We start from the raw sequence: 22,601 nt of genomic DNA on the forward strand, positions 1-22,601 counted from the left end.
TGGAGTGCAGTCTGTTGGAGTGCATGTTTTTGGAGTGCAGCCGTATTTTGGCAGGCAAACGCAAGGCTTCAGATAAAGAAATGCAAACGGTGGCAAGATAAGGAACAAAATAAGATCTAAGCCTTGTAACTGCATCTCCGCGGCGAAAGAGCCCGATAAGATGGGGCCAGCCAAAGGCTGTCCCGTGTGCCTCTGTCCACGCCGTGCGATGGACTCTTGCGACGGCCAACGCACCAGGTAGGCCAATGAGCAGAAAGCGATTAGCAGTAATCGCCGGTACAAACTCATTGGCTGCTCGCCTTACAGGACGCGAGGCAGACAAATCGAGCCAAAGAACGACAACATACGACGTGCGACACATTTCCCGGCATCTCACAATTGCAAATAATGGCACCATGGCGAAACATTGAGAAAATTTCGGAAGCTAAAAGTGGGCAGACGTTGCTTTTCCTAGCTCCGATTGATTCGCTTGGAATGCTGTTGTAGGATTTATGGACAGCTGCGGGCGGGAGGCCACATCAAACGCCGCGGCGTGGCTCGTCCCGCTTCTCAGCCAATGGTGACGAACGGAAAAGAGAGCGGGCGGAAAGGAGCGTAGAGGAGCGTGGCTGAAAGCTAGGCGAGGACAGAACTCCGTGGCCCGCCAACCATCGAAATGCCCACTGTCAGGTCATACTTTGTCACTGAAATTGAAGGGCGAGAACAGCCACAAACAGCTGTAGAGTCTAGATGCGACGAGGCTAGACGCCTGGTCTAGAGCACAAAAATGACTTCATGCCCACACAGCTAGCATGCGGCGTATGTCGCCCACCGTATTGCACACCACATCAAACGGAAACCGGGGCTCCGATGGCAACGATCGGGTAAATTCAACAATAAGCATGCAACTGGTGGCGCTAAGCCGGATACGACGTCTCATGCAACGGGGAGTTGGACCATGTTGAAGGCAAAAGAACGCATGCACACAATCTTCCGCGTCTCTCCGTAAAGGCGCGAAGCCAGCAACTTCTCAACTTGTTGTTGTCTCGGTCAAGACTGGGGAGGCCAACATCTCGCATTTACAACGCGTCGTCATACAAACATATACGAAAGTACCCGCGCAGAAATTGTGCTGGTCGCAGAGGTATACATCACGCCACCAAAGGTCAAGTGCTAGAGCACCTCATGTCCCGGTCCAAAGGAGCCAAGTTCACATCCAACCATAATCTCATATATAGATTGAGGAAAGCATTACACCCAACTCCGAGGTATTTGGGTACCATGACTAAGGAAACTCATCGACACTGTTACTTCTCTTACTACCAACCGTACATGTAGCTCGACCACGGCTTCTTGTGAAGAGCAAATGCATGACAGTGTCGTTTTTGTTGACTTTATTTATTTGTAATTTTATTTTCCAAAATATTATACGCAGTTCATGAAAAAAAATTTCCCGGGTGAACTGTATCGTAAGGTAATGGAGTATTCGTGCCGCTGTGTTCCAAGGCCACCCACTGCGTGCTTGCATCTCACTGTGACAACATGATGTATGAATGTTTAGAGTGGCTACGAACATCTCCTGGGGCAAATCATCAAGACGGCATCAATTTCAGTGCAGTATTTAAATCTAGCATTTCTTTTGTATGTGCATATACAAATACAAATGAGTTCAAAAGTGTGGTTTTGTTTTTTTAAAAGAAATGAAAAAAAAAAAATGAAAAAAAAAAAAGAAGGTAGAGGAAGAAAAACGACAAAAAAAGAAAGAAATTGAAACACTTCGAAGTAACCAACTGCGTAAAATAATTTTGTTCATAGAAATCACGATTTATTTATTCTTTATTCCGTTTTTTCTCCTTAATATAGTTTACTTTATTACACAACAATGAAACACAGACGAAAATTATTTGTTCAATCAAAAAGGTATTCAATCCTACTTTTTTTTGACTGTCTCACTTTCACACTGCAAGAATTTTAGACTGAGCTTATGGTCTTCCTTTACAAATTGACATTTTTGACATCTTTCGTCCCACTTGCCGTGCTCTTGGTGCTTTACTTCCCTTTGCTTTGATCATTAATATCAAGGACCACCAAAATACAACGACCTGCGAGTATCACTACTTTTATATCTTTGGCTACTACAAATATCAAACTTTCATTTTCCGCAGGTCGCCCCTCAACATGGCTTTAAAGCCTTGTCACAAAGCAAGACAATTGGAAGACTGTATCATCTCGACGCCATCACTTATTGCTTTAAGTAGTGACGGGCGGCGATCTGAATGTCGTACTTTTTCTTTCGAAAAAATAAAAAGAATAACTCTGCATCCCATATCAAAAGGTTCACGGTTTCAGGATGTGGCTGCCGCGTGCCGTGGTGACATAAACTGGGGGAACGTGAGAACTGTCTTGCACATGTCAAATGTCTTGTCTCACCCTCTTTTGTCTCCGAGGTGGCTGCTTCTTGTAAGGTGCTGATCACTGGCCCTTGCGTGCTTTAGGTGATCTCCCTCGCATTGACATTACAAGTTTTTTTTGGTTCTCTTCTTTCTTTCTTTATTCCTTTCTTTTGTTCCCTTCTTTAACTGGGGTTATGTCACTTTTCCGTGACTATTTTTATTTTCAACGTCAATGTAAAACGTTTGGTACTTTCTTATTCTTATTTCCTTTTCAGACGAGCCGCAGATTTGTATTTTCCGAAAAATACGGCAGAGCCTCGGCCAATGCAAAGTAGCATCTTGTCTTTTTTTTTTTTTTTTTTTTTTTACTTTTTTTCGTGCAATGTCCGCCCTGTCCACTCTTGATCCTTGCACAGATACATCACAACTCTGTAAAGTATAATATATCACGACATAAGGCATCGTCTGAACTCCCGTATCCACAACCAACGGCAGGGATTTCCGTCGTCCTGACCGTGGTGTCCCATCGGGCATAAGTGGTTCTGTGGATTGCAGAAAAGCTGGGAGGACTTCGCTCCCGCCCTTTGGCTGCAAGACGATAGGGGGATCAGCATAGTGCGTAGGTGTAAATGGATAATTGCGAAATGCAAATCCACAAGACCGAGTTATGCTCTGTCTGCCTGCGGTCTTTGCTTTTCGACTGGTAAACAGACAACGTCCGTTGTTCGCCAAGTGCGCGGGCTGCAATAGTGCGCTCTCGGCAAGTGGTATCCGTCCTTTGGGAGTCGTATCGGAGTCGTGAATGTCTTACTTTTCGGCTTTGCTTTCCTCTGGCTCTATTGATTGCCCTGATTCACGTCGTGACCGATGATCTGTGCCTGTCCCTTACTTGAGCCTGTTGTGTTTTCTGGGCCCGCCCACCAACAGGCAAGCCTGGCGCCGTCGATCACAGCATCGCCCACGATACAACCGACCACGGCAGTTGTAAGATGACCACTGCGTTTTGCCTAGCGGGAAACCGGCGTCGAGGATGAAAGTGATGGACGTTGACATGTACCGGTACGTCGAGGTTGGGCCTGGCACGGAAGAGTGCGCCAGCGATGCGCAGTATGACAATGTTCCAGGGTTGTGCCAATTGGTGAACAGAGGACCCTGGGCGCTTTCGCATAACCCATGATCCTGACCAGGGCACTGTTCGTTTCCCACTTTAGAACTGTACCTTGGACTGCTCAGACTCGTGGCACTATCAAGTATTGATTTATTTTAGGGGAAAAAGGCAGATTCGAAAAGGCAGATTCGCCATTCTCACAACGTGTTTTGCTCGCCTACCTAAATAGGATGGCTGCATTCCCACCTTAACAGGGCTGCCATGCGCTGCATCGTGCCGCGAGCGTACATGTACGTACGACGTAGAGTTTGAGAAGAGCTCTGTGCGCAACGCTGGGGTTATGGAGCCTGGCTGGAAAAGGTACATCGATGGTGCTGAGGTTGAAGGGGGCAACTGCGGAATAGATGTGAATGATTCAGATGAAAAAGAGAAATTGTATACGACGCGCTGCAACGATGTATTTAGAGGGTAATGCTTGCTGTCGCTAATCAAGATGTCAACCCTCAGTCGTGAGCATTTCTTTTTCTCCTTTTTCCACCACATCCCAATGCTGGGCCTTTCTGTTGGGGCATTGGTGGTTTCTGTGCGGAGGAAAAGGACCATTCGCTAGTAGTAAGAAAACCGAAGCGTTGCTACCATAGCGCGATTTCCCTTTACGAGATTTACGCGACTTGGAGCCAACGCTTTGGTTTTGTGCCCGGCACGATGGAAGCTCTAGTGGTGGTCAGAAAAGCCCAGCCAACTGTGCCTAAAAACAGTTGGTAGATCTGACGGTGGCACCAACTTCCCCGTTTTAGTTGTATTAGTGGCTGCAAGTCAGGGGCAGACTGGCTGATTCCAGCACTTGGAAACACGCCAGTCCAACAAGTTTATGCGCCGTCATATTCGAACGCTATGGTGAGTGTTCGTATCTTAATTCTCACCAGCAGTGAGACAGATGGGAACGAAGAAGGCAGTAGCAATATTTCGGGGGCGTATAAAACAAGGAGGGGCAATCCAGAAACATGCTACCAAATAGAAGGGGCAGGGGATTTTGGAGGACTTCCAGTGGAATATTTCGTCCAGAGATTCTGTAATCTGTTGATCCTCATTGATTTTAGCGTCACATTTATGGCCAACGAAAAAATGCTGGTGCAAATCACTGAAATTGCGAATCGAACTCCCAGAATAGGATATGCAGTCAAACAGAAAATCCCGGCCATTAGGTTCAGTAAACATGATGTTCGGTCAATACAACGGTATTGGGTTGCGTCCCGTAAACGCCTGTGTCCAACACACGGACTCGACTGTTGTCTTGGTTTAAGGCTCTGGCTCGCCCAAAATGTAGCGAGCGGTGTCGATCATTTATGTACACCTGTCAAGCACAACGTCTCGACGCATGTGGCTTAAATGCTGGTCCTCGATTATTTGTGCTTGCATTTAGTCCAAACACTTTGATCAGGACTGTCGTCGGCATCAGAATTTAGGAGCAAAAGCAGAGAGATAACGTCGGCAGACTCTTGGAATAGAGACATTACAAAGGGCGAGTGTGTTATCACGCTCGTGGGATTGTAAGGAGATCCTGCGCTCCAATCGTCTCTCCAACGACCGCAACATACGCTGTTCCGAGTAAGTATTCGAGCCTGCCTCCGGAAGACCTAGGTCTTGATATCTGAACATATGCTGCTCATCAAAATGCTGCCGATATCTTCCCGTTCCCCAAAGGACTTGTAGCTAGTGACGGAGCAGCTGCGGCGCAATTGACGGAGAATAGGGGCGGCGAGAGCTCAAGTGTCCGAGGCTCGTCTCAGACCCTGTCTCGACCTGCGCAACGAAGCGCCACAGACCTTGCTTGAAATGGGTTAGTCGTCATCAGAGTCGTCATTTTGGGGCCTTTAGTACGGCCTCGCCTCGGGGAAACAACAGGCGATACGGCAGTCTGGAATGCTGGCAGGCAGTGCCAGCCGGAGGAATAACGTTCAGCGTGGCAGGGATGGCTTGCTTTCGTGCGTGCAACGGCCGCCATAGTGGAAAAAGGTGGCTTATTTGACTTTTCTTTCCCCTGAGATGCTGTGGAATAGAAAGCCCTCTGCCCGGAAGCAATAGCGCAGAAGTTTGAGCAGGCAGCAAGATCGGTGCTATGCGCATATTGGTTTGGCAGTTATGAATAACATGTGTGGAGGTAGCACACGACGTGGGCCGATCAGCATCGCCAAAGTCGCCAATATCGCAATGGTTTGGGAGCCAAGGCGCGAGAAGGGTAAAAACAAGCGAGAAATGCGGTGTCTGTGTCGAACTGACTTGTAGTGTGACGGTTCTTGCCCAGGACGCCGGTCTGCTGCAGCTGCAGCAACACAGACCGTATTCGTACAAGATTGAGCAGACGTCCCAAAGTCATGGCAGGCACGCATGGTACCAAGCGTCAATGCCAAAAAAGGAAAGCGAGGCTGGCCTCGTAGTTGACTATTTTGACTATTGTGCAGAATGGAGAAGGCGCCCGTGCGTTATGACGAGAGGCTCTCCGGCAGCTGTAACGGGAAGGAACAAACGGAGGCCGAGAGCTAGCTCAAAAAAATAATAAAAAATAAATACGCTCTCTCGCTCCCGCTTTTCAGCGGTTTATTGGACTACAATGCTCCAAAACGAAAATTGCACCAAAAAAGTTGCAGATGCAATTCCGGATATAAAAGACAAGTAAAACTACAAGAAGATTTCTGGTGGGCCACAGACCCGGTATCCTGTCCCGCTTGCCTTACCAGCGTTTTTTAGACCAGCAAGTCGAACAAATAGAAAAACATTCTATACTTGCCGTTTTAGGTAGTTGCGACCGCGTAGTGTTGTTCCCTTCAGCACTCAATCGGGAAAGCGCACTTGGGACGGCACAAACTTGGTTTTGGCAACTGCCGTCCTTCCACCATGTAAGGTACCCTGACCTGGCCGTTCCTTCCCTTAGCTCTGTGACAAAACCAACGGGCTTCGATTTGGCTTCCATGACTGGGCCACCTCCTTTTTCGCATTTGTCCCTCGTTTTCCGCTTTCTGTTTGTTGAGACGTTTTATGGGGCTTCACCGAGGCACCTCCTTCATCCCTACGAGACACCGACAGTTGACACCCTTGTGCGCCTTTTACATCCTTGCCACAGCCTTTCACATCCCCCTGACTGGCACTCGATGTCGGCCTCTCTACAGCGCAGGCCCACCATGTTTCCCCCCAACCAAGCTGTCCCAGCCAACCCTGGCCATCGTTGTTCATCAAAGTCGATTCGGCCAGGGATCCTTCACATCGTCGCAGGTTGCAGAATGAAACGCTGCGGGATGTTACTTGGTCAGGGATCCACTACAAGTTGGAATTTGCCAAGATAAGGCCACAACGACTGGAGAAGACTGTCTGCCATGCAATACCAGCAGGCGGTTGGCGTGAAAGCATATTCGAAAATAGAAGCAACAGTGTACAGCGGTTTCGCAGACGGGGATGCAACCAGCACGCCCTGTAACGGAGCGAACAGGACCAGAAAAGAAAATAAGACGTGGAATCTTGACCTGTCTCCTTTCCGCTGGCCCTGAGGGTTGCCTTCAAGACGACAGCGATGTCTTCACGACGGCCGTGATGTGTCCAAATATGCACAGTCAGATGCGACCATGGAAACATCTACGGCTAGCTAACGGTATGTTTCGTTTTCGTTTTCCACCCTGTCCGTCCCGTTCCTCGCTTGTGAATCTCCTTTCCCCTCATTTTCGTGACTGGTCGGGTTCGTTCCGCGTTTTCCATCACTCACATTTTTCTCCACAAAAATGAAAGAAATACCCAAAAATTGAAAGGCTTGATCAGACGCGACTCCATCTCTTTTACATGTGGGCGGGGAAGGCAGATTTGCATTAATTCTGAATAGGTGTCGCTCACTTTTACACATGCAAATCCGATACCATAGACCATAGGCTAACCAAGAACAGTTGCGTGAAGGCACAATACAGATGTGGTAAGAGACAAGCGGAAAATGACTTGCACTCTCCTCTGTTCTCCCCAGGTCAGCGTTGCATCACACGTGAAGACCAAGGGGCGGTATTATCACTTTCTTTCGTCACGGTTAAGCAGAACTTGTTCTTTACTTTTGGAACAATATTGGCACATGCATGACTTACAAAGAGACATTGACGGCCAGCAACGAAAGAAGTGAGAATCTTTTGGCAGCTGCAGCCGTTGCAAGAGATTACGCCGCTCTACCACGCGGCGTTTTTTTTTTTTGCTGTGGACGCTTTCGCCACCTTCAAGACTAACCAGCACCACTCGTCCTGTCGCGAAAACTAAAGCAATTTCCTGGTATGCCAGTGTCCTAAAACGAAGTGGAGCTTGCCGCACGTCACGAAAGACCGCTACGGGCCTTTGGACAGTTGTACTGTTGGCACAAACCTGGAGGTAGTGTGTGACAGACGGTTACGGCGAGACGAAGTACGAGCGGCTCAACCAATTTACACAAAAAGGCGCATCAGTAAATCGCAAATACCAACTCTGTCAACCACCGAGAGCGGAGGGTGCATGTGACGAGGTCAGCACGGCAAGAATCCTACTCCAAAGAGTTACTGTGGAATGCTTCACCAGACTGCCATTGAGGGCGGGGCGAGACCACTTTCCAATGACCAGCGGTTCAACACCGCCCTCCCAAACACAGGCAATCTACAGAGAGCGACATGGGAAGCACACGACCAGTTACTGTTCTGATACCTATGCACCTGCGCCTCATTTATTCAGTGCCTCTAATGTTGCGTAGTGTTCCAATGGCCCGCCTCCTGTCACGTCTCACGATGGACGGCTGTGGAGTATTACAAAGTACATTACAACAGTCTTCTACACGGAGTACACGCCTGGTTTCAGCGGGCACCACTGCATCGCGACCCGTACGCATGAGTATGGCGCTGTACGACGGCGTCAGCTCATGGCAGTCACGCACATGACATCTGGGGTATGCGGAGCGAGACCTCCTACCTCGTTCAAGCAGGAGTTTCTTTTTGTTTTTGTTTTTCTTTTCTATCTCGATTTTGATTTTACATGTCATTTTAATGCCTTTGATCTGTCACTGTTATCTCCTCTTTTCTTTTGGTTATCTTTTCACTTTTTCCACACCCCCCTCGTTGGACCCTTCTGTCCGCTTCCCATTCGACCTCTGAGCTTGAAACCCCTGCCACTACTCCGTATCAACTAAGACTAGCTCAAAGTCCACTTTCTGCTACAGGGAATTGGCGTCTCCAATAGGGGCGTTTTGTGAAGTCGTGATACTTGTTGTGCACATCCATTTATGTGAGTGGAGACTTGTGCATGCAGGTCCTCACTAGGATCCACGAGGGGAGACCACCTCATAGCCTCTGTGGATGTGCATACGAAGTAGTCTTGGAGCGAGCCAGACTCGGTAGTGCGAGGTACGAGGTCCCGAGAATATGTTCCTTGTCTTTGTTACCCTTTTGATTTTCATACGACCCCTTGTTCACTTTGTTCCAGTGTTTTGTGGCTTTCTCGAAATACTTATGAACCGTCGAGGGCCCATGTTACATTTTGATCGTTCTGGATCTTCGATTCGCTTTCCTATTCATTAATACAATTTATATCTTGCGGTAGCAGGCCTGGAGTCTCACCCTGCTCCTTTGTTTCCAACTTTTTTTATCCGTTATTTTGTTTTTAATACTGCTCTCTTTCTTTGGTTCTGTTTTTCTGTCCTTCCTTCCGTCCCACAGCCGTGGCATATTCCGAACAAACACAACAACACAACGGTAATCATCAAACGGTTGTCGTTTTTGTCTCCAAGGATTTTTCGCTCTCCGGTGAGAGCCGGCCCTCTCGCCTTTCACACCGGCGGTGCATCATCAAACCAACAACGGTGCATTGCCAATGCATGCTACCTCTGCATGCCAACGCAGCAGAGCCGAAGTGGCTCAACATCAGCATTCGCCATATCATCCCGTCTTATTGAACGGCACATAATTAGTCACGTACTACACACCACGCACCATACACATTCAACATGAAGATCGTTACACACATCCTGGCTCTGCTGCTGCCAGCATTGCTGATGCCGCAGCTAGCCGCCGGTGCTGTCAACGGCGCCGTCTTTGGCGAGCTGCCGTCATGCGCCCTCAAATGTCTCATCTCGTCCTTGGGCGAGTCGTCCTGCCCCGTCACAAATACGACCTGCATGTGCCTCGACACGAAACTGCAAGACGACTCCACGACATGTATCTTGGCCAACTGCACGGTATTGGAGGCACTGAGTACGTGAGAATGGGGGGACGATGGTTGGGCTTTGCTATGACGGCCCACCGTGATGTGAAGCAGACGACAATCACTAACGTTGTATCTCTTACCCGTAGGCGCCAAGAACATTACGGCGGTTGGTTGTGACCAACCCATCCGCAGCAAGAACGCCGTTTTCCGGACCACGTCGACCACGCTCGGCATTATTACGGGCGTCTTTCTAGTGGCTCGATTCATGTACCGCATATTTGTGGCGCGCAGCATCGGCTGGGACGACTGGGTGGCGCTGATTGCGACGGTGGTGGGCGTGCCGAGCAGCATCATCAACATCCAGGGCCTGGCGGCCAACGGCCTCGGCCGCGACATCTGGACGCTGCCGTCGGAGGAGATTTACCGCTTCGTCGAGTTCTTTTACATTATCGAGGTGCTCTACTTTACCGACGTCACGCTCCTCAAACTCACCATCCTCTTCTTCTACCTGCGCATTTTCCCGACACAGGGCGTGCGGCGCGTCATCTGGGGCAGCATTGGGTTTGTTGTGCTCTACGGCCTGACGTTTATTCTGGTGGGCATCTTCCAGTGCCACCCCATTTCGTACTACTGGACCAACTGGGACGGCCAGCACACCGGCCACTGCCTCAACATCAATGCGATCGGCTGGGCGAATGCGGCCATCAGCATTGCGCTCGACTTTTGGATGCTGGCGATCCCGCTGTACCAGCTGCGCAAGCTGCGTCTGCACTGGAAGAAGAAGCTCAGCGTGTGCTTCATGTTTACCGTCGGTACATTGTACGCCCCCCCTCTCTTTCCCTGGCCCCGTTCTCCCTTGTATGTTTGTTTGTGTTGCTCAGCACCGGCTAACAATGCGCCCGTGTGTGTAGCGTCACGGTTGTCAGTATTCTCCGCCTGCATTCATTGCTCGATTTCGCCAACTCGAGTAACCCGACATGGGACAACTACGAGGTCATCAACTGGTCGACGATTGAGATCAACGTCGGCATCATCTGCGCCTGCCTGCCGACGACGCGCCTGATACTCGTGCATTTTTTTCCCCGCGTCCTCGGCTCGTCCAGCCAGAGATACTACAACAACTACTACAACAGCGGCGGGCCCAACGGCAACAGCCAGGGCGGCCCCAACAACAGCCGCGGCGGCGGCGGCGGCCTGTCGCGCGGCGGCGGCGCCATGGGCAGCCGTGCCCGCAGCATTCCGCTCGTGTCGACGACGTCCAGCCGGCACCACAAGGGCACCAACAACACGACGATTACGACCATCAATGCACACGACGAGGAGGACGACATTGGCATGATGCACGACGGGACGCGGTACGGCCGTGGTGGCAACGCGAGCGCCGCGGCGCGCGGGGCACGGGACGGCGCCGGTGCCGTAGGATCGCACGCACACAGCGCGTCGCTTGGTGGGCCGGGGGGCTCGGCGGACAGTGCCGGGGCCCAGGCGAGCAACGGAATCATGTACTCCAAGTCGTACGCCGTCGAGTACGGCTCGGAGTACAACGACGAGGCGCGGCTCGTGTACGAGCGTGGGCAGCAGGGCAACCACAGCAAGTCGGATCTCAAGTCCTCACGAGGAAGCGAGTCGTCTTTGTAACTCTGTGTACTGCTGCACGTCATGCTTTGTTTTGTGCTTTGTCGTTTTGCGTGTCTGTGTCTATAGATTGGAATTCGGGTAAAGCCCTACGTGGCCGGTGGGTTAAGAAAGCGAGGCAATTTGTCGATTTGGTCTTTTGGTGTGCTTCTGGGACGAGCACGTCGTTTTCTGTGTTTTTTTTTTGTACATACACAGAATTCGGTACATAATTCTCTTGGGCCTTAAACAATGCCTGAGGCGCCGAACTTATACATATTGATGTCACTAATCAAAATGATGCATTTAATAAGAGTATTTTCATCATAGCATCATTTCATTGTTTCAAATTTCAAATCAAGTCTTTGGATCATTCACCCCACGTCCTCTTTTATTTTGGTGGCAAAGCATACGGAGTGCAGCGAAGTAAATTCTCGGCAGTTGATGGGTCCGTGACATTTAGGACTTACAGCACCCCAAGCCTTCCTCCGCATTGCCTAAAATGGACGCAATTAATCAAGCCCATTGCAGCGCCATTTATATCACACGCCCAATAGCACGCAGCCTCTACCATGTGCTTTACTTTGTTGATGCCAATACAGGGTCCTGCGGGAATGGCGTTCCATAGTGGTCTGCCCAGATTGCAGCAACGGGATGTCCAAGAACGCAAGAGCTGCCGTACATATCAAAACTGGAGTCTCCCGTCGTCCTCGCCCTGTGTGTATTCCATTCTTTCTTTTGCAACGACACAGAAGAGAAGCCAAGACAACATCCACCATTCCATTTTCGACAGAACCGCAACCATGAAGTTTCTCGTCCTCCTCCTGGCTGCTGCCGCCCAGGCACATTGTAAGTATTGCTGGCTGTCCACCTTCAATATTTTTTTTTATTGTCCTTCGGACCTGACGACCTGTAGACACGTTCCCGCGCCTGGTGGTCAACGGCAAGCCGGCCGAAGACAAGGACTGGCAGGTGACGCGCATGACCAAGAACGCGCAGAGCAAGACGGGCGTGACCAACGTGGCCAGCCCGGACATCCGCTGCTACCAGGCGCAGACGGCGCCGCTGGTGGCGTCGGTGCCGGCGGGCGCGACGGTGCACTACGTGGCCACGCAGCAGGTCAACCACCCGGGGCCGACGCAGTACTACCTGGCCAAGGTGCCGGCGGGCGCGTCGGTCAAGACGTGGGACGGGGCGGGCGCTGTGTGGTTCAAGTTCCACACGGAGGTGCCGCTGGCGAGCGCGGGCGCGGGCGGCAGCGGCGGCGGCAACGCGTGGGCGGCGCAGAACACGTACCAGACGGCCAACGCGACGATCCCGGCGGCGACGCCGAGCGGCGACTACCTGCTGCGGGTGGAGCAGATTGCGCTGCACCAGGCGCAGACGGCCGACGGCGCGCAGTTCTATCTGGCGTGCTCGCAGGTGACCATCACCAACGGCGGCGACGGCACGCCGGGGCCGCTGGTGGCGTTCCCGGGGGCGTACAAGGCCACGGACCCGGGGATCCTTGTGAACCTGGGCCGGGTGTCGTCGACGACGTATGTGCCGCCGGGGCCGGCGGTGTGGCCGGCGGCGGGCGTGACGTCGTAGATGGAGGTCCAAGGGGGGTGCCATGAGTGGGTTTGAATTACACGGCAGTTGTTGGAATATTGACTTCAATTAAACCCATTATCACTTAAATCAAGTATGAACAAACTTTAGTCTATCACACGCCCATTACAACGCCTTCCATTACCGTCCGCTTCCCTTCCATGATGATGTATTGTACAGACGGTTCACGCTCTGTCAAACCCAACACCTCTCTTCCACGGACTCGGGCTGTTTTGTCAGTGCCTGTGCGTAAGGTGTCATTGCTTTCTTTCCCATGCGATGCAGAAGCTCACCTTGCATTGTTTTGTGTCCGGCTCAGATCGGCAACGGCACTGTCCACGCCACGGTACCCCGAGGGCAGCGTCGGCGAGGACATGCTGAGGCTGGTGTATTTGTGGTTGTTGTCCCGTTCCTGTGCCAGTGTCGGCGTCGGCGTGTTGCGGGCGCTGCGGCGGCCGCCAAACCCATCCACGGGCGAGCCGGGACTGCGCTGGCTGGGGCTGTGCGGGCCGCCCCAGGCCGTGCTGCGTTCGTCGGCAGGCAGCATGGGCACGGACGGCGTGGCGGGCGACCGCGGAACGGCGTCGCGTTCGCGGTTGGGCCCCAGCGAGGACATGGCGGGCGTGTTGCTGCGGCTGCCGCCAGCGTCGCGCAGTTCGCGGCTCAGCGCGCTCGGCGACGGCGTCATGCGGTGGCGCTGGGCGTGCACGCTGTTGCTGCTGTAGCCAGCATAGCCGGCGTACCCAGTGTATCCGGTGTAGCCGCCGAGGTTGGGGTGGCGAAAGTCCGAGACGACAGAGTCGGTCTCGTCGGCGTCGTCCCGCGTCAGGAGACGATCGCGCAGACCACCGCCAGCGCCAGGACGGTTGTTGTTGTTGTTGTTGCTGTCGTTGCTGTGGATGTTGCTGTCGCTGTTGTGCAACGCGGCCGACTTGTCTCCGAGGAGAAGACCGCTGTTGGAAGGCAGCGGCGCGGGCGTCTCGCCGCGGGCGGTCACGGCCAGCGCGTCGAGCTCGTTGCTGGCGAGGTGGACCTGCGACTTGACAAACGAGGTGCGGTCGTCGGCCATGAACTGGTAGCGGGCGTCGGGGTTGTTGCGGAAGAAGATGATGACGGTGGTGACGACAATCATCAGCAGCAGAATCAGGGTGACGGCGGCGTTCAGGACCCAGAAAATCAAGCCGACGATGCCGGTGGCCAGGGCTGGCTGCTTGAACACGTTGGAGAAGATGAGGAGGATGACGGCGTTGACAAAGTTGACGACGCAGATGGTAATGTGGAACGAGGTGGTGCTCTTGTCCATCCAGGGCCGCAGCCAGACGGCGCCGACCAGCGCGGCGGCCTCGAGCACAATCAGCCCAATGGCCTGTGCGGTGCCCGACGACTGGGCGCAGCCGATCAGGAGGGCCTTGACGAACGTGTGCACGAGCAGGGGCACGGCAAAGTAATAGCCGGAGGCGCGGAACTGCACGTAGAAGCAGCCCCACTTGTTGAGCGTGCGCGGGTCGGAAAACAAAATGTACGCCGGGTTGCGGTGCAGGCCGATGGACCGCGAGGCGATGCGGATGACGGTGTACGCGCCGTAGGCCAGCGCGGCGACGGTCGCCACGAGGTAGACGACGGCGTCGACGACCTCGGCGGCCGAGTCGGCCTGCGTGAACTCGTAGAGGCTGAACACGGCCAGCGCCGGGAAGGCGGCCAGCAGGCAGCGGAACAGCACGCCCTTGAGGATGGTGCGCCAGCCGTTGCGGAAGGCCAGCGCGCGCTCGCTGTGGCCGCGCGTCCACTGCAGGCGCACAGCCAGCTCGCAGGCCGCCTTGGTCAGCAGCACGGCGAGCGCGGCGGCGACCAGGAGCACGGTCACGAAGCCCAGCACGGTCAGGAACGCGTTGCTCGGCTCGATGCCGGCGCGGAAGGCGGCGCGCTGGATGCCGAAGACGACGAAGCTGCCGGACCCGTTGGTCTTGATGGCGCGCTTGGCTTTGCGTGTTTTGTGCACGACCACCGACACGTCCGCCAGCGAGTCAAACAGCCGCGACGGCGTGCCGCCCGTGGCGCGCTGGTACCACGTCAGCACGCGCTGCATAAAGTCGAGCCGGATCAGCCCCAGCGTCCACTGGAAGTCCTGCGTCCACGCCTGCACAATCGGCGGCAGCGGCATGCCGCAGAGGCCCACCATGGCCTGCGCCTGGAAGTAGCCAAACAGCGCCAGCGTGTGCACCGCCACGTGCGACGCCGCGTTGAAGTGGCCCAGCAGCTGCCCGATGACGGCCGCCGCCAGCAGCGCCGCCAGGATGACCAGCGCCGACGCCCACTGCACGCCCACGAGATCGACCGTCTTGCCGTTGGACACGTCCAGCTCCAGGCACGCCGCCGACGTGTTGGCCTGGTCGCCCGACGTCATGTTGATGTACACGCGCACCTTGGCGTCCAGGTCCGGGAACGTGTAGGCGATGCCCGGGATCTGCGCCTCGGCGCCCGTGTTGACGGGCAGGTTGAACGGCGGCGAGTCTGTCTTGGCGGCCACCATCGGGCAGAGCCCGGGCAGGCCGATCTGGCACGGGTCGACCTGCCGGTGCAGAAACTCAAACCCGTACACGGTGATGGTAATGTCGAATATCGCGTAGCCCTCAATCGACGACACGGCCACCATGTGCACGTACGCCGAGCCGTTGTCGGGTGTGTAGTAGATGTTGAGCAGGCTGGCCGTGAACTGCGAGTTGTCCTGGCACGCGTTGAGCGACGTGGAGCGGAGGATGTTTTCGGCGAGGGCGGGCGTGGGCAGCACCAAGGCCAGTGCGGCCACGAGCAGAGAGAACCACATCATGCGTGGCAAGGTGATGCAAGCGGAGACGGAAACGAGTGGATGGTTGGAGAACAAGACAGGAAGTCTACACCATGACAGTAGATACGAAAGTGGGCAAGTGATAAAACGACAAGGGAGACTGAGTACAAAAGCGCAAACGATAAAACGAACGACGTTGATGACAGGGATGATGGATTAGCGTATCGCGATGATGCAACTCATCAACGTTGCGTAGACACGCACTGAACAAGGGGAAATGGAAAGATGAAAAATCATCACAGACAACAAGGCACAGCGGACAACAGCAAACCGGAAAGCAGGCACACGAACATGATCATCCGGATAAAATGGGCGGATGAACGCAAACCAGGCGCGGCAGGAAGCACGGCCGGATAGGAAAGACGGGTATTCTCATAATCGAATGGGTGCATACGAATATGCCCTTGTGGCTCTCCGTCCGCACGTACGTCATGTAATGCAAGACGAAGTGTTGCTTGCACGATGGCATTGTAAACAGTTGCAAGTATGGATTGTAGCCAGGCCTGGCTTACTTTTGTTATATTGCTTGGCGTGATTATAGAACTCGCGATGCTGGCCTGCAGTATTGATCTAAATACACAGCCACAGTGGCTTCGGGCAATAACTCTATATAAATTAAATAGAAGGTCAATCAAAATGAGTGACAAGTCACGAGTTAACTGAGAACATAAAACGATACGGGTCCGTACCGGACTCTCATCCCAGATCTGTGCTTTACGTCATCCTCGTCTCAAAGAGCCCAACTCGCCTTCTGCAAAGCCACTCGCGGCAACGTCTGCGCCACACTTCTATCCTTGTGTTTACATGGCCGAAATCCAAGGCTACGTGGACGGAGACGGAATCCGCAAGCACAGTTTTTCTTGGCAAAAACATGGACATGTGGAAGTCGTGTTAAGGTAGCAGGTTAAGCTACATAATCCGTTTTGGAGTCAACGACAGATGCCGGCCACGTAGGGGTTGTTACGATGTTCACATAACGATGCTACTCTTCTATGCGGTATAAAGTCGGTGTTATGCAATGCGTTGAGGAATAGACATCAAGCATTTTTTACTGGACTCATCGAGCGTGAGTGAGTCCGTCGTAATGTGATACGGGCCGATGCCAGAAAGGGCAGCTCAAGGCCATTCTGGCTTGGCACACCTCGCCAAGCAATCTTGTCATCGTCGAAGCAGATCAACAGGCCGCATGGGACGAGCTTTGACGCAAAAGATGACGCACCAAATGATGGTCATGTTGCTGGCGGTAGTTGAGTCGGACACGAACCTGCCGGTGCATGATCGCCATCCGGGACTATCATACATCATACCAGAAATGCGGTGCCAAGGCTCTGGCATCGTCCACTTGCCGCGAATGAAATGATTTGCAAAGCAAAAGACGTCTTGGAAACGATATGACGCCTCATTGTAAATTTTATAAACCAAAACCACGCCCAGATAGTACGACTGCTGAACAGTTCGAAACAACTGACGCTTTTCTCACACTTGCGTTCGGTCCTTTTTTTCGATGTCCCTTCGCATACCAATCTGTTTCAATGTGCCCCACCGCCATCCCGGATCCGAAGAGTAATGGAAACGCACCAAGAAGCTTAAGCTAAGCGCGGAATACGGGGAATGCGATGACAAAATTGTCCGTTTGTTTACGGTTCTATCCGCCACATGACGGCGGTTCCGCTGCTTCGTACATGAATATGGCGAAATAGGAAGAGCATCTTACACGGCAATTAACCGTCTTTGGAACTATTGATTGTTGGCTGGCAGCCGATGCAAGCCATTCTTTGTGCCTCCCATTTGTACGATATATACTCTCGACTTCTACATTAAGTCAGATTTTGCATTTTGCATTTTGCCGACGTCTCTGTCCTTGCTGACTTGGCTGGACAGATAACGTGGACAGATAACATTTACAGCTGAAGGCGACTTCTGAGCCAAGGAGCAGCCAAGCAACCGCCAAGAACACAACAGCCTGTGCACCGAGGGACCTTCATGCCAGCCTCTTTGCAACGATTCGTCTTTAGATTCAACTTCCTACACGCAGTTTCGCTTTGGTCATATTCCGCTTTGCCTATGGTGTAGATATAACGGCACGCCTACTTTGTACTCTTCCTTTTCTTTCTCCCCGTTCTGACTGTCACTCTCTGAAATGATGCCCAAGACACGCCCAGAATTTGCCGAGAACTGCCCAGACACCCCATATGATGCCCAGCCCTAATATTGACCACTGATCACGTTTCGCTTTTGCTTTCCTATCTGTGTAATTATCCTGTTGGATTGTGCTGTACTTTTGAACTTCCTATTTCGGCAGGAGATTGTACAATTGACCTTCATCCCTTTTGTCATGGTTTTGTTCTTTCTCACTAGATCTTGACTTGGCCTTTTCATGCAGCCCCTTCTTTGGTACTTCCACTTCGAATTATCTATGCAAACAAAGCACGAAGGACTCTGACACAAGCACGCACCAATAAAATGGACCTCAGAGTAGAGCTATGCTTACGTTCACAGTTTACTCGTTTGCAAAAAGTGAAAATGTAAATATGCTTATATGCGCCTTGCAAAACGTGATTGGTTCTCTACCTATCCGTCACCCGTGTCCGTATCGTCATGGTCGTCTGTGAGCACGGAACGCCTCTTTCTATAGCCCTCTATACAGCCTTCTTCGGCGTTTCACACGTACCGCCTCGGCGTAGCATCTGGGCATATGTAGGCAGTGCGTGATTAATTATCTGCGACGATGCGAGAACGTCTGTGTGAGCCGCCACAATGTGGCCACAGATGCTCTCATTCTTCTACTCAATTTTTCCATCTCGTCCCCTTTGTCCACACCTTAATTAAAGATACCTTCCGTTCTAGACCCTATCCCGCGCCACCAACCACCCTTCTCTGGCATTACCCACCCGCACGTGCTTCCCCATACTTTTTGCTAATTTATATTATTCGCGCTGTTCACCTTCTTGTCTATCTCGCATCTGCCGGCTATCACTGCTGCGATACGGCCCTGCGCGTCGACGAGCGCCTTCCTTTCTGAACCAAGTGCTCTTGGCCTTACGGCTTCATCCACAATGGCCACACTCAACGATCTCGTGCTCGACCTCCCTTATCTTGGCCTCCGATGGCGTCTTGCCTTTCTGTTCAGTTCTGGTCCTTTTGTCTGATTCGTGACCCCTCCTCTGGACCAGATCGTCCATCCTCCATCGTCCATCGTCTCTTCTATCTAATACACCGCCCTACGATACCGGTCTAGCATGGTCCTGTTCGTCTATTTAACCGAAGCTTGTCTCCCGTGCCTTTTTTTCTAGTCGTTTCTTGTTCCGTTCCCTTCGAAGCTGTCCCTCACGCAACAACGCTGTCCTGCATCTCGGCTTGGTCATATTTACACATCCAGTATCAAGAGCAGTCACCACCAAATCAGGATGACCAGCAAAGGGGTATTGGAGCCGGCGCCGGTGTCGCCCCTCGAGATTGTCGAGAGCCACAAGCCCGGCTTCGACGAGAAGCATGACGTATGTTCCGATATGAGACGTGGTGCCAATGGAACACTGGGATCCTCGTCGTCTTCCTACTATCACTAACAACATGTAGCCCGTGACCGTTGATGACGGGCTTCACCCGACGGACACCAACGTCGAAGAGTGCGTCTTGCTATATAATTGGATCCGTAGCCACTGTCACCACTAACAAGTCAGCACGCTCAATGTCACCGAGGGCGATCTAGCCGAAGCCAAGGCACTGGCCGGCCAGATGACGCTGGAGGAAGTTCGGGTGGTGAGTGTCAACATGTATCTTGCTGCTTCATTTTAACTGTGTGTGCTTATACTGACAACCCAGCTCATGACGGGCGTGTACAAAATGCACGAAAACGACCCTAACTTCCCGCACCTGGCTCTGCGCAAGATCCATAACTTTATCAGTAGGTCAACAGAGGCTCTTATCGGCTCTCTCGGCCCTCCTCCCTCGTCGATTGCTGCCCACTCACACCGCAGACAACCAATACGTGTTCGACGAGCCCGAGAAGCACGCCGACCTCATCTACGAGATGAAGGTCGAGGCCGCCCTCATCACCAACAACAGCCCCTACGCGGAGGTGCGCGCCGTCGTCAGCAACCAGGACGACACCACGACGCCCGTGTCGACGATCCGCGCGTGGGTCATTGGCATCGGCTTCTCGGTGCTGCTGGCCTTTATCAACCAGCTCTTCTCCATCCGCCAGCCCCAGATTACCGTCCTCAACAACGTCGCCCAGCTGCTGTCGTTTCCCATTGGCAAGCTGTGGGAAAAGACCGTGCCGGACTGGGGCGTCATGCTGCCCGCGCTCCTGGTCGGCCGCGACGTGGCCGGCACCCCGGCGGCGCGTCTGTCGCTGAACCCGGGCCCCTTCAACAAGAAGGAGCACATGCTCATCACCATCATGGCCAGCGTCGCCTACAACACGCCCTACACGGACAACATCATCTGGACGCAGTACATGCCGCAGTACTTCAACCAGGCCTTTGCCGGCCAGTTCAGCTACCAGATCCTCATGGCCCTGTCGACCAGCCTCATCGGCTACGGCCTGGCCGGCCTGGCGCGCCGCTTCCTGGTCTACCCGGCCTACTGCGTGTGGCCGACCAGCCTGGTCACCATTGCCCTCAACGAGGCGTTCCACTCCGACGATGCCGGCCCCGTGACCACGCCGTGGCGCTCGGTGTGGCGCGCCTCGCGCATCAAGTTTTTCCTCATCACGTTTGGCCTCATGTTTGTCTGGTTCTGGTTCCCCAACTACATCTTCACTGCCCTCAGCACCTTTAGCTGGATGACGTGGATCGCGCCCGACAACCTGAACCTGAATGCCTGGGCCGGCGGCAACCGCGGCCTGGGCCTCAACCCCGTGCCGACGTTCGACTGGAACATTGTGACCTTTATGTACGACCCGCTGATGGTGCCCTTCTTCTCGACCATCAACTCGTTTGCGGGCGCCCTGCTCGGTTGCCTCATCATCGGGGCCGTCTGGTACGGCAACGGCTACCACACGAGCTACCTGCCCATCAACTCCAACCGCCTCTTTGACAACACGGGCAAGCTCTACAACATCTCGCGCATCGTCGACGACCGCCAGATCTTCTCGCAGGCCCGCTACGACGCGTACTCGCCCGCCTACCTGGCCGCCGGCAATCTGGTCGTCTACGTCTTCTTCTTTGCCATCTACCCGGCCACGCTCGTCTACATCGGCCTCAACCACCGCTACGAGTTTGTCATGGGCATGAAGAACGTCTTTGCGCACGCCAGGCGCATCGTCCGCCGCCTCTACTCGCGCGAGGCCCGCGCCGCGTACCGCAAGCAGCGCGCCAACAGGGGCCACGGGGGCAACGGCGGCGTCGTCGTCCAGGACGACGGCGGCAGCAACGCCTCCAGCACGTACCAGGACGTGCACAACCGCCTCATGGCCGCGTACCCCGAAGTGTCCGAGCTCTGGTACATGGCCGTGCTGCTGGCCGCCGTGGCCTTTGGCGTCGCCGGCATCGCCGGGTGGCAGACGTACACGACGCCCGGGGTCGTCTTCTACGGCATCGTGCTGTGCGTCGTCTTTGTCATCCCCGTCGGCATCGTCAAGGCCATGACGGGCATCGAGGTCACGCTCAACGTGCTGGCCGAGTTCATCGGCGGCAGTTGGTCCGGCGGCAACGCCCTGGCCATGAACTACTTCAAGGCCTACGGCTACGTCACCTGCGCCTCCGCCCTGCGCTTCTCGGGCGACCTCAAGCTCGCCCACTACCTCAAGATCCCGCCGCGCTACACCTTCAGCGCCCAGCTCGTCGCCACCGTCGTCTCGTGCCTCGTGTGCACCGGCGTCCTCAACTTCCAGATGAACAAGATCCCCCACGTCTGCACCGAGGCCGCCCCCAACAAGATGACCTGCCCCGGCATCAACACCTTCTTCACCGCCGCCGTCCTCTGGGGCACCATCGGGCCCCAGCGCGTCTTTGGCCGCGGAGGCCAGTACACCGCCATGCTCGTCGGCTTCCCCCTCGGCGCCCTCGTCCCCGTCCTCTTCTGGTGGGTCCAGCGCACGCTGCGCGCCCGCGACGAGGCCCGCGACGTCGACGCCCAGACCGGCCAGCTTCGCGCGTCCAGCGACGGCGCCGTCGCCGGCCGCAAGGCCACCGTCGTCCGCTGGGCCCGCCAAGCCCATCCCATTGCCTTTCTGGCCGGTGCCCTCAACCTGACCCCCTACAACATGATGTACACCTGGCCGACGGTCCCCGTCAGCTTCGTGTCGTGGATCGTCGTCCGCCAGCGCTTCCTCGCCTTCTGGTCGCGCTACAACTACGTCCTCAGCGCGAGCTTCAGCTCCGGCGTCGCCGTGGCCGGCATCGTCATGTTCTTTGCGCTGCAGTACAACGACATTCAACTCGACTGGTGGGGCAACAACGTGGTCGCCATGGGCTGCGAGGCCACGTCGTGCGTTCTGAAGCATCTGGCCCCGGGCGAGCACTTTGGTCCTGACGTCGGCGATTTCCATTAGGGGACGCTACAGCCAGATGGGTTTGATTGATCAAGGAAGGATGAGGGACATGGGAATGTGCTGAGCGGTGACGGATTGTTGTGTAATTCGTAGGTCGTACGTTGATATGAGCTGGACTCTTGCTTTTGAAAGTGTTTTTTATGCTGTTTTGTAAGGCGTAAACTGCTGTTTGCTGAAATTCGTTCTATCCATGCGTTTAATACTTCCAATCGTTCATTTCAAAGGAAACGTTCACAATCTTTCCCATAAGACATCACGATATACCCCGAGATCCGCATCAGCATCCAAACTGACTCCGTGGTCTAGTTGGTTACGACGTCTGCTTCACAGCATCAAAATCGCAGAAGGTCCTGGGTTCGAGTCCCAGCGGAGCCATTCTTTTTTTCG

The 22,601-nt window shown here is 53.9% G+C and overlaps 4 protein-coding genes and 1 non-coding gene across 5 annotated transcripts; 4 read left to right on the forward strand and 1 right to left on the reverse strand.

Moving 5' to 3' along the window:
• Nucleotides 1-9,469: 9,469 nt before the first annotated feature.
• On the forward strand, nt 9,470-11,307 carry SPSK_08903 (uncharacterized protein; the record flags this gene model as incomplete). Its single annotated transcript, XM_016735489.1, has 3 exons — nt 9,470-9,716; nt 9,816-10,488; nt 10,581-11,307. 3 exons carry the CDS (start codon nt 9,470-9,472, stop codon nt 11,305-11,307), a joined length of 1,647 nt encoding a protein of 548 aa, XP_016586884.1.
• Nucleotides 11,308-12,086: 779 nt separating this feature from the next.
• SPSK_09734 (uncharacterized protein) lies at nt 12,087-12,873 on the forward strand (the record flags this gene model as incomplete). The annotated part of the gene is made up of 2 exons (XM_016736304.1): nt 12,087-12,132; nt 12,200-12,873. The coding sequence occupies 2 exons, from the start codon at nt 12,087-12,089 to the stop codon at nt 12,871-12,873; spliced, it is 720 nt and encodes a 239-aa protein (XP_016586885.1).
• A 289-nt stretch (nt 12,874-13,162) lies between these two features.
• Nucleotides 13,163-15,697, reverse strand: SPSK_08580 (uncharacterized protein; the record flags this gene model as incomplete). The annotated part of the gene is made up of 1 exon (XM_016735173.1): nt 13,163-15,697. The coding sequence occupies one exon, from the start codon at nt 15,695-15,697 to the stop codon at nt 13,163-13,165; it is 2,535 nt and encodes an 844-aa protein (XP_016586886.1).
• Nucleotides 15,698-19,125: 3,428 nt separating this feature from the next.
• SPSK_08443 (uncharacterized protein) lies at nt 19,126-22,214 on the forward strand (the record flags this gene model as incomplete). Its single annotated transcript, XM_016735040.1, has 4 exons — nt 19,126-19,215; nt 19,295-19,344; nt 19,399-19,477; nt 19,635-22,214. 4 exons carry the CDS (start codon nt 19,126-19,128, stop codon nt 22,212-22,214), a joined length of 2,799 nt encoding a protein of 932 aa, XP_016586887.1.
• A 291-nt stretch (nt 22,215-22,505) lies between these two features.
• Nucleotides 22,506-22,589, forward strand: SPSK_11248. Its single transcript has one exon. It is a non-coding gene; the product is annotated as a tRNA-Val (tRNA).
• The last annotated feature ends 12 nt before the right edge of the window (nt 22,590-22,601 follow it).

The sequence above is a fragment of the Sporothrix schenckii genome (assembly GCF_000961545.1).
Source record: "Sporothrix schenckii 1099-18 chromosome Unknown Cont44, whole genome shotgun sequence".
Classification (NCBI taxonomy): Eukaryota; Fungi; Ascomycota; class Sordariomycetes; order Ophiostomatales; family Ophiostomataceae; genus Sporothrix; species Sporothrix schenckii.